The following is a 12,227-nucleotide window of genomic DNA, read 5'->3' on the forward strand; positions in this document are numbered from 1 at the left end:
CACAGCTCATCATCTGGATGAAGGCAACGTGAAAGCTGGTCTAAGTTAACAACTTATTCAAATTCAGGGCCGATGGAAACAGAGTACAAGAGTTGCTATGATGAAGTAACAGAACACATTAGCAAACAGCAAGGACAAGCTGCTTTAGCAGCAGGTTCTCACCATAACATCACTGTTCTGTGGCACTTCACTGTGGTTAAAAAAAAAAAAAAATCAGTTAGCACACCCTAGAACTTGATGTATGTAACACTTAACAGAATTGAGACGTAAATACCAGAAGAGAACATATTGTACTGTATTTGGAGTATTATAACCACAGAATGAAATAACCCTATTTTCAATATGTCTGGGAAAACATTAATGCCTTTTGTAGAATATATAAGGAAAAACTGCTGAAGAATCACTTTCTGATTATAGTAAGAAAAACATGCTGATCAATACTTTCCTGTTTTTATACCACTTTATTCAAACCTGAGCACCTCAATATAAAACTAAACACTGGTGAACTGTCATTTTCTTTGCTAAGCTCCAATTATTGCAAATTTACAATCTGCATAAGTAAGTTTCTGCTAGCAGTTCAACATTTAAATAGATTAAATCATCTTTTCTGACACTCGGTAGATTTCATATAATGAAAATAACTAAAATAATTAGTGCAATATACTGGACAGATCAAAATAAAATGGGCTTTGGAGAACAAGGCTGCAGAGTTCATTACTGACAGACAGAAGTACTTACTTATGTTACAGATACAGGAGCATCATTTACCACTGTTCTAGCCATAGAGGAAGAACTGAGCTGAAAACCCCTCCTCACAACACGGGGAAAAAGAAAAATAATTAGCAGTTTTAGTTACTGTACATTTGGTATACTTTTAAACAACCCTTAAATATTACAGAAAGTATTAAACAAATGGAGACTAGAATGCAATACCCTATTTACAACACATTTAAGATCCAAATTTAAATGATCATGTTGAGCGTACATAATTACGTTAGTGCACTGGCTAGAGTATGTCCACAGGGAAGAAAAGAGAAGAATCTCTGAAAATGGGCAGCAGTGATTAAATAAAAATCCCAGACATCCGGTTTATTTCATTTTAGTTACAGCCTTAAAAGTTTGAGGGGAAACACTACTATTTCTGTAAAGTGGCATTACTTGCTTTACATCTTCCTACAAGAAAATGAGGTTAAACTTGATTTTTATACCTTTTGAAACAGGATTGTTAAAATGCAGACAGTTTACCAACTCAAGTCCACTTCTTTCCAGCAAACATGGGATGGGTTAAACTTTTTTTCTGGTTTTTTTTTTCTGGTGGTTAGACTATTAAAATGTGGAATGTACATTTAAACTGTAGATATACAGACTACTAGTTGCAAGAATACTGTAGATAAGATGAAGTAGTTTTAGACCCTGCTTCTAGAAATAATTTTGAAAAAGCACAAATCGAGGAATCCCAATTCATAGATTATTATAACAGTAATCGACACTGGGGTTGGAGGAACTAACTGGTTAGTTGAGGTCCATAAAGTAATTCCTCTACATTCCCTAATGGCAACTGATTCTTTTTCCAACTCTCCCAGGAAACATGTGTATTGCAGCTTCCTCTTTCCCTTCTACTGAAACATTAGTCAAATAGTGACACATGCATGTTATTAAAAATTAAGTTCAAAACACATAAAATAATTCTGTATTAGAAACTTGACTATGCCGTAAGTCTCTTCTCCATTTTGGAAGTCATACTGGGTCAGGTTAAATGCTCCAATTCCATTGTTATTAACAAGTAGGAAGCAGAAGAATATTCCAGACAGTTGCCACTGAAGGTTTAGTTACTACAACACTGACTCCTGCTTGGTAGTGTGTGTTCAGTAAGATCTACTCCTCTTCCTCTGGCAGAATTGGCTCCTGGATTCTGTGGTTCGTTCTTTGGCAACTTTTTCGCTGAAAAATGACCAATGAAGAATGAACGTCAAGATTCGTTTGGCTCAGATTCTAACTTACCTTATTACACATTTTATATCAGGTGACAACTCAGCTATAAAACTTTAGCAAAATCAATAGTTAGAGAAAGGGAAATGAATAAGCGACACTGACTCTACCCTCGAGAAGCTAAGGTGACTTGTGGGAATAAATGAATACTGCCTGCAAAATACGGAGCGTTTCAGATTTCAGTTTCTAATTTTATCCCTATGGTTTAATCCCCACAAACAGAGCTCTGCTCTTGTGTTGTTTACTGCCTGCTCCTTCCATCTTGGGAACCCCTCCCTGTTTCTTCTTTTCCCATGCCTTTATACAACTCTTTCGCTCGCAAAGCAAAAAGGGTGAGGGCTGAGGACAGGACTGGGAAAAGAAGCCGCTTGGCCTAGTGGAAAGAACAAAGGACTGGGAGTCAAGACCTGAGTTCTAATCCCAGCTCTGCCACTTGTCTGCTGTTAGAACTTGGGCAAGTCACTTAACTTCTCCGTACCTCAGTTTCCTCATCTGTAAAAATGGAGATATCTGCCCTCCCAGCCCCTTAGGCAGGGGACATGTCTCTACCACTTGGTACACGATAAGCACTTAATACCACTAATATTATTGTTATTAAGTGACTGCTGCTGTGTGCAGAGCATTTGCTCTTTTCCAGTCCTCCCATCCATCACCAAAGGTTTCATTCTGAGAATCTCAGCTGAAAGCACCTCCAGCCACTTCCAGTGAACCATATCACTTTTAGCATCTCCTCTAAAGCCTCCCTCTTTCCTCAGCTCCTTCAGCAGAGAACCCTTTAGCCAGGAAATCCAAAGGAAAAAAGTTAACAAAAACCCTGAATTTTTGTTTCACATTTAAAAAAAAATGTAAACCTGATTTTACCCCATTAAAAAAAATTCAACTCAATAACTTCCTGTGTGATTTTTTTTCCCACAAAAGTGAAAAATCCATACCTTCTCTATAAATTAGAAGTTTTTTTAAACCACATTCTGTGCAGAATGTTATGACTGGACTCTTGGAAATGGCAACTTCATCAATGGCTGGACACTTTAGATTTTCATAAATTAAAATAATTTCCAACATCCACCAGTGTTGCTTAATATGGCACTTCTGGCTTTATACATTTAGTGGCCAGAAAGGCATAATTTAATTTTCTTAAAAGACATCAATTACAAAGTCACATGCGAACTCAAAAAGAAGTCAGAGGATAACAGAATAAGATTGGCACTGATTTTTACCTTTAAAAAAAACTTACAAAAAATGTTCAAAATGCAAATGAGAATTACAACCTTAAAGTTAGAAATGGGGTGGAAAATATTTTTCTGGTTTTAGAAGAAGGATGAGAATACTACTAGGTAAGCAAGGAAACATGAATAATTGTCAAAAGCCAACAAGCGAAAATTCAGCCAACTTTAGGGTGGATTTGTGGCTTCCCTTTTATATCAAAAATTGGCTTATTTTCATAATGTCCTTGTCTTAAAAATCAGCATCTTAAATATAAAAATTTTAATAGATTTTCTCCCATGTCACGCTTCCCAGAACCCTCCCCTCTAAAAAAATACCCTAAATTGAGTCTAGATATGACATTATTTCTAGAATCAGCAGTAACATTTTCTAAGGAACATAATACTCCCCAAATAAACTGACTTTTCATGGTGAGAAGACAGAAAAATTATGGAGTTCATATTATGGTTTTGTGATATTCTGGACTTTTCTTGGTATTCCAGCTATGGCTGTGACATGCAGATCCTTGAACAGGATATTCTAAAGTCATCATGTTTTGTTGGTTTACATTTTGAAAGTGTTAGATTTTCCTAAGCACTTAATGCAGTGCTCTGCTGATGAGCTGATAGATTTTACTTACGCAGATTTGTGTTGCACTGTACCATTTTTGAAATTCAGAGTTGGAGGGTAAATTGTATTACCAAGCCCTGTGACTTGGAAAATTATAAACTGCCAATTTCTTTCTTCTGTTCCACACTGGCAGTTCTATACTCACCTTGGTCAGCACACCAAAAGTGACACCATTTTTCCTCTGTAACACAAGTTTCCTAGCTTTGGGAATCCTAAAACATTATTTTAAAAACCTCTGGTGCGGTACATGATTTATAGACAAGAAGATTTTAAGGTAAATTCAGAAATAACAGAGAGAGAAGTGGAAGAGGAGGAAGTGGAAAGGACACTAAAGTATTTTTGCATCAGTAGCAGTTAACACTATTTCAAATTCTAGCCTTTTTCCTAGTGTGGAGCCACAGAAGTTTGGTCTTTTAGGGGAGGGATCATGCATACCTTTTATATGCCAATCACCCAGGAAGAAAGTGTCCTCACTTTTTCATGCAGTCTTGGATCCTTAATAAATGTGTGTTAACTGACATCAATTTATTGGAAGAAAAAAACCCTCATTTTCTGTCTGAGACTATGGCCTTTCAGGTTCAGTGGAGATACCCTCATTACATGCTGTAACAAGAGGTTTAGAAAGACTGTGCTTTTCTTAGGACTAAAACCTTTGTTTTATTTATCTGACATCTTCATCAAAATCATCAGCATTTCCAAGACAATGTAGTCCCTCAAAAACAAAGTAACCCTTCCATAGTAGAGTCCCACGTAATGTAACTAAATTTAAACTTGGAACTAAATTTCTTCCAGTATTCCCCAATAATGCAATTTTTATTTGGTTTATATTTCCAACAGTTAAAATATAGAAGACGTAATCTTGGCCTTCGTACTGTCTGGTTGCTAGAATAAAACTGATCTTTCAAAACAGGAGGTATGATAGGAATAGCACCAGTTTCAAAAGGGGAAATTCTAGATTTAGGAGAAATCCTGAATTAGGCTAGTGGAGGGCTGAAGCATTCCAACGAATAACTGCAGGGTTGGCAAATACCAGTCGGTGAAAATAATGAACATCTAGCAACAGTTTTAATTACCATTTCCATATTTAGCAATATAGGAATGATATCACAGCACTGAGCAATAGTACCCTGAAGAAGTATAGAGGTAAAATTAGGTCATGGTTCTGATTTTTATTAAAATATTCCCAAGCCTAATTTCTTTCAGTTTGAGGTTTATTAGTTTGTACCAAGATGCATGGTTGGCCTATAACAGTTTCCCTTAAAATAATTTGAACTGGCCTCAAATTCAGAAATTATCAAAAGCCTAGCTGGAGGAAAGGCACTCTTTTAAGAGGATGCCACAAAGTCTCCAAGAGTTTGAAGAAAAGGCAATCAGATATTCTCCCTAGGTTAGGGTTTTTGGATTTCTTTTTTTAAGGGGCTCTCACATCAAAGTTAATCTTACCTATTGCCATGAATATTTCGTTTACGTTCATTGATGTCTTAGCCGATGTCTCCATGAACAATAAGCTGTTGTCATCTGCATAAGACTGGGCTTCCTGTAAAATGAACACTTTATTTTTGGTTGTTATGGATTTTATCTTCACTGGAGAACAGAGAAGCAAAAATTGCACAAGGAGACAGATGCTGCATATTGCAAAGAAGTCTGATCTACAATTAGTTGTGATCTAAAATTTACACTGAGATTTTTACAGTTTCCAAACAATGGATAATCTTAACTGAATGAAACAATTTAACTATGGGATGTGGTCTAAGAATAAACTTTGTATACAGCCAATACACCAGACTGCTTGGTACAACAGAGCTACCTTCAAGGTAGAGCTAGGTACATACCTGGAAATCTACGGCTCTTTTATTTGCTAGATCAGCCTTGTTTCCTGCTAAAGCTATTACAATGTTGGGACTTGCTTGCCTCTGAAGTTCTTTAACCCAGTTTTTTGCTCTTGCAAATGATTCCTGTTAGAAATAAAAACTTTCAGACACCGCCACGATCTTTGGTATAATGGATAAAATTACTGATTTCAATAATGTTTAGCACAGTTGCACCCAGAAGTCATCAATTTTTCACAGAAAACATAGAGCTTCACTCACACATGTAAAATTAACTATAGTTCCAATGTAAAGATTTGACACTTGAGAGTACTCACATGTTAGTATTTAGAACATATTTTGGTTACACTTTCATTCTGGGGGAGTGTCTGCTCTCAAGAATATAGATAAATTTTACCAAGAGACAAGCCTTACAGCCAAATAACCTCTTTATCTTTCAAGCAATTCTTCATTCCTCCAACCTTCCTCCCCTCTACAGGACTGCAGATTGCCCACAAGTCTGAATGTGCATGCATATCAAAAATGGTAGAAATAGCATTAGTACATCTTCATATGAAGAGAAGGCAATATCCTCCCACTGTATTCAGTAAGTGTGCTGGGTTCTCCCATTTAAGGGCTTTGACAAAACTATTCACTATCAACTAGTTAAAACTATACATCCTCTCTTGGGCTAAAGCCTCCTTCAAAGGGCTTTCTATCGTATTAGAGTTCTTCAAAATTTACCACAATTGTAATAGTTCTACATCTAAAATATTCATGGTATGATCACCATGCTCTGAACTTTATACTTACCTCATTTGTGATATCATAGACAACAATTGCTGCTTGTGCTCCTCTGTAGTACATTGGTGCTAGACTATGATACCGTTCTTGACCAGCTGTATCCCATATTTCGAATTTTACTGTTGTGTCATCAAGACACACTGTCTGGGTTAGAAAAGCAGCTGAAAGATGGAAAAAAAAAATCCAGGGTCGTGAGTCGGCCACACTTTTTCTCCTGTTTTTCAGTAAACTATTCTAGTAGGAAGCTCACAGAGTGCATATTTTTACACTTTATATTAGCCTGAGATACAGGCAAGATGAGGCGGAAGAATAAAATGTTAAAAATTTGATAGCAAAGGATTCTTTAGACAGAACCATACCTTTTCCTCTAGCCCATTTGACTGTCATTTGAAATTCATATTCCGAATCGAGAAATATGTAGGTTCAAAATTGCACTGTTCAGAAATTTTCTTTAACAAGAATCAACAGAGTTCATAGGTGCTTACTAAGTGTTAGAGACCACTGTCTCAGGTTGGGGGGAAGCATACAAAAATAAAGAGAGACAATCTCCAAACTCAAGGTATATACTGGCGAACAAAGCCGAGCTAAATAACAGATATTTCGGCAAGACTGAAAAGAATATATCACAAGTGAACTAATCGATATCAATTCACAGAGATTCTGAGTTACAAGTGATGGAGTGCTATGACAAGAAGCTGGGGTGATCGTGGGGAGGGGCTGTTAAGGAAAACTTTGAAAGACAGTAGGGCTTCGTTTGGGGAAATTGAAGGGCAGTTGTGAAAGTAGGGGAGTAACCGGTCAGAGATGAGACTCGAGAGGAGGACAGTTAAGAGTTTGCTTAGAATGAGCAAAGAGCATGACTGTGAAGTACTGGAAGGAGAGTAGAGAGTAAGCTTGAAGCCAACAGTAAGGAGATTGTGTTTTATTTAAGAAGCAATGGGGTACTGATAGGATGATTAAGATACTATTTATGTTAGGACCCAGAGGCTTAAATATTCCTCTTAAAATAATCCAAAATGAAAAAATTCCCATCTGTAAGACTTTATGTTCGTTTCATATTTTAAGTCCGCTGTATCATTCACCCCTTCAAAGACGCTAGTGTAAAAATAAACTGATGTTTACTCAAAGGCAAATATGTAGTTACGTGGATGACTTTAGTGTCTGTCTCCTCAGCTAGAGTGTAAGCTCCTCGAGGGTGGGAATCATTTTACAAATTCTATTGTATTTTCCCAAGTACTCTGTGCTCTGCACAAAGTAAGCGCTCGATAAATATATACAATAAGAAAAATAAATATGTAATACATATAAATATAATAAATATAAACATATTAATAAATGCTGGCTGAAATATTTAAAGAGTACGATGGCCAAGAACCAGTACCAACAATATTTACTGAACCCCCACTGGGAACACACAAAAATAAAATACACAATCCCTGCCCTTTAAGAATAATTACAGAGAAGGACAGCCTTCCGATTGGATTAATTCTTAAATGTGTCACTTGGTGAAGGTAAGAAGGATAAGCCTTTCTGAAAAGTAAACTACTTGTATCATACACTTAAAGTGTACATTTAATATCCCACCAACCCATTAGTCCATGTACACCTATTTTATTTGCCCTGAATTTGTGGGCCAACTACTTCAGCAGGGATGAATCCTATTATAAAACCAGTTCATCTACTAAAACTTCTGGGGAACCCTGATTTTTGCAACTCCACCTGTTCGCAGAAGCATTTAAGCTTTTTCATTCTTCATAGACTGTAATTTCACTGTGGGCATGGAACACATCTGCTACCTCTGTTGTACTGTACTCTCCCAAGTGCTCTGTACAGTACGGTACTCAGTCAATAGTATTTACTGAGCACTTACTGCGTGCAGAGCACTGTACTAAGTGCTTGGGAGAGTACAATAGACATATTCCCTGTCCACAACAAGCTTATAGTCCGGAGGGGACTACTACTACTACTACTACTACAGTCTAGCATACAACTCCGCACATAATAAGCGTTGTTGGGTAGGGACCGTCTCTATATGTTGCCAACTTGTACTTCCCAAGGATTTAGTACAGTGCTCTGCACACAGTAAGTGCTCAATTAATACGATTGAATGAATGAATGAATGAATACCATTGATTGACCCTCCCTCCCCCAACCCCCCCCCCCCCCCCCCCCCCCCAACTTGGGAGACCTCAGGACAAATCACAGGAAACAAGCCAGCAAACTGAAATGCAAGAAAGGGGAATGTGCAACTACCAGGACCTCCAAATAGGAGCTATCAATCAGTTGTACACTCAGAAAGCATGTATGTGGGCAAAAATGAGATAAGTAATCCAAAAGGCCTTTAGAAAAACTAGCACTATAAAAATTCAAGGTATTACAGAGATGCAGCCACTGAAAAAACTGCCTTGCTTACGTGAACCAATCCTAGTTGGTAAAAAAAAAGTTTTATCAGCTAGTCCTAACAAATAAGGTACTGCTTGAGATTCTAGCACATGAATTCCAGGAACATTTTAAACCTAATATTAAACTTTGCTCATTGGAAACAGGTAGTCGCAGTATTACAGTTCAAACACCAAACAGGTTGATTCAACAATCTAAGTTTGTTGATTGTAAAAGAGTATAAAACTTGAGCCCAGAGCTCAAGAGCTACGAAGTACGAACATCAACCTCAAGTCCAAATCATTAGCTAGCCTGAATGTGCTCAAATTTCCTAATAATGAGATATTTCAAAGGTATTGCCTATAGGCACTGAAGCCACAGAGTCCACTACCCAAAGATTTTAAAAATTCTAAGGAATCTTTTCAACAATTCACCTCTCTTGAATAGCATACTGCCAGATTATACACTGCACTAAGAATGACTTGTCAGCATAAGACAACAGCAACAAGAAGATTGCTGAGGTCAAAAAAAGATACACATTACTCCAGAAAGTGAGAAGTAGCATCTTCTAGTGGATAGAACACAGGCCAGAGAGTCAGAAAGACCTGGGTTCTAATTCCAGTCTCTCCACTTGTTGGCAGTGTGACCTGGGGCAATTCATTTAACTTTTCTCTACCTCAGTTACCTGATCTGTAAATTGGGGATAAAGAATGTAAGCCCCATGTGAGAAATGGACTGTGTCCAATCTGATTAGTTTGTTTTTACCCTAGTGTTATACCCTATGCTAATAAAAATTGCTAAAATATACGGTCTAATAGTGCTTACTGCTTGGCACATAGTAAGCGCTTAACAAATACCATCATTATTATTATGTTATCTCCATGGAGCAACTGTATTTTCACATTATGAAAAAGACTTAAAATGCAATCTGTCAATATCCTGACAAAGTCAGGCTCTTCCAACCAAATTCAGGGTGCGCCCTACTGATTTTCCATGCTAACAATCCTAGCTAAGCACTTGGAAACAGAGACTGAACAATGTTTTCGCATTTTCCCCACCATTTCACTAGTGGAAGTTCCTGGTCCTGATCACCAGTGTGAAAGTAGTATAACTAAGGATAACGAATGGGTTTAGAAGATTCAATAGTTGATTTGGTAAGATGAGACAAAACCTGTTCCTTCTTTCAGTTCTGTGTCACGGGGGTGAAGATGTGTGCAGTAACTAGGCTGCAGTCAGGACAGTGGGGGGCCAGCTTCAATCAATGGTATTTTTTGAGCACCATGTGCACTTGGGAGCAGTGGTGTCAGCTTTATGGGGCAGGGATTTTGGGCTGGGGGGATACAACGCCCAGGAGGAGGACAAGTTTTAGAGGGCTAATTGACTAAAAATTCACTCTCTAGCATCTATTTGGGTCAGGTCTCTACCTGGGATGAAGCAAGTCTGGGAGTTTCAAAGAAGCAATGGGGGCGAATCAATCAATTGTATTGAGTGTTTACTGTGTGCTGAGTGCTGTATTTTTTTAAGCACTTGGGAGAGTACAATATAATACAGTTGATAGATATGTTCCCTGCCTCTATCACTCCCATGAAGTGGGCACCGGTGATTGGGACAGTACCGAAACAGATTTCTGCTTTCAATATAATTGGGAGAGTGTTAGATAAATTCAAAATGAATTTTGGTAATTCCAAGGGCAAGATGAGTTATTGGTGGGAAAAGTTAGGGAAATAGGTTTAAGATAGATACCCAGTGGACAGGTCCAAGTTGAGCTATTAGAGGGAAAAGTTAGGGACAGAAGAAGGAACAATCCTGAAACACTGGATGACAAGCAGGGCCAACAACACTCTCTTCCCCCAGGCATCCTGTAATGCCACTGTCAGAACAAAAGTACAGGCAGGAGAATCAACTAGACGGACCCAGTATGGAAGTGTCTACCTATCAAATTAGCAAATTGATTGCGTGCTTAACTGTGTGCCAAGCACTGTATTCAAAAGTTGGTGGACACATGAGGTTATATTTATTGACCACTTACAGTGTGCAGAACACGGTACTAAGCACTTGGGAAAGTACAATACAACAGAATTGTCAGAGACGCTCCCTGCCCGCAAGGAGCTTACAGACTAGAGGGAGAGACAGACACTGAATTATGGATACGTACATAGGTGCAGTGGCGTGGAGGGAAGGGTAAATAAAGGGTACAAAGCCAAGCACAAGGGTGACCTAGGGGTAGAGTGGTGACAGATCAGGATGCCAAGCAGATTGATGCAAATCCACATGTTAAAAAATGGGCTACACCCATATAAGTCATCCTACAATCGATTAATACAAATTACAAATACAATCTACAGCAAGGTTTTTCTTGGTAAGGTACGGCATCTCATATTAAAAGAATTTCATAAGAGCAAATGTGGGAATGGCTCTTGGACCAACAAGTGTGAGGTGGGAATTTTGCAAGCCAGTAAACAAATGTTGTTGGCAGTGGGTTTTTTTTATATTTTTCTGCAAAGCTGAATACTAAAGTTTGGAATAGATTGTGGAGAATAATAATATTGATTGTGGTATTTGTTAAGCACTTACTATGTGTCAGGCACTGTACTAAACACTGGGGTAGATACAAGAATAATGGATTGGACACAGTGCCTGTCCCACATAGGGCTCAAAGTCTTAACCTCCATTTTCCAGATGAGAGAACTGAGGCACAGAGAAGTTAAGTGACTTGCCCAAGGTCACACAGTGGACAGTGTTAGAACCCAGGTCCTCTGATTCCCAGGCCCATGCTCTTTCCACTAGGCCATGCTGCTTCTAGAAGAGAAGGTGAAAGGGAGAGAGAATTGTGGTCAGGTTGGAGCTAAAGTAAACAAGGAACTAATTTCCAGTCCCTGATTAGCCGTGATGCAGAGAAAACAGCTACGGAAATGAGTTTAACTAAGAACACTCGGCATACCCAAGGGGTAAAACGAGAAACTGAGGCTTACTTTCAAGGCTGTGCACTGTCTTACTACTTTTTTTTTTTTTTTTTTTTACCAGGAGTGACTTTCTCAACACAGCAAAATGGGATTTTCCTCCTTTTTCTTTTATTCTTATCACGGTATTTGTCAAGCACTTACTATGTACCAAGCACTGTATTAAGTACAGGGATAGATACAAGTTTGTCAGGTTGGACACAGTCCTTCTCCTGCTTGGGGCTCATAGCCTTAATCCCCATTTTACGGGTGGATAACTGAGGCAGAGAGAAGTTAAGTAACTTGCCCAAGATCATAAAACAGACAAGTGGCAGAGCCGGGGATTCAAACCCAGGTTCTTTCTGACTCCCGTACAGGTGCCTTTTCCATTAGGCCACACTGCTTCTCCTTCCAAGGATAGCTCCAGAGGATGGGCAAGGGTGGAGCTAGCATTCTAGACAAATAGTTTGCTTCC

General features: G+C 38.4%; 1 protein-coding gene across 1 annotated transcript in view; it reads right to left on the bottom strand.

The window, feature by feature from the left end:
• Positions 1–441: 441 nt before the first annotated feature.
• Positions 442–12,227, bottom strand: part of RAB5A (RAB5A, member RAS oncogene family) — a 30,875-nt gene continuing 19,089 nt past the window's right edge. Inside the window, exons 3-6 of the mRNA XM_038765741.1 lie at positions 6,444–6,595; positions 5,655–5,777; positions 5,266–5,359; positions 442–1,941 (exon numbers count right to left, since the gene is read on the bottom strand). Of these exons, the coding sequence (XP_038621669.1) occupies positions 1,826–1,941; positions 5,266–5,359; positions 5,655–5,777; positions 6,444–6,595 (485 nt within the window). The 3' untranslated portion in view covers positions 442–1,825. The remainder of the gene's footprint in view (positions 1,942–5,265; positions 5,360–5,654; positions 5,778–6,443; positions 6,596–12,227) is intronic.

The sequence above is a fragment of the Tachyglossus aculeatus genome, chromosome 2 (assembly GCF_015852505.1).
Source record: "Tachyglossus aculeatus isolate mTacAcu1 chromosome 2, mTacAcu1.pri, whole genome shotgun sequence".
Lineage (NCBI taxonomy): Eukaryota > Metazoa > Chordata > Mammalia > Monotremata > Tachyglossidae > Tachyglossus > Tachyglossus aculeatus.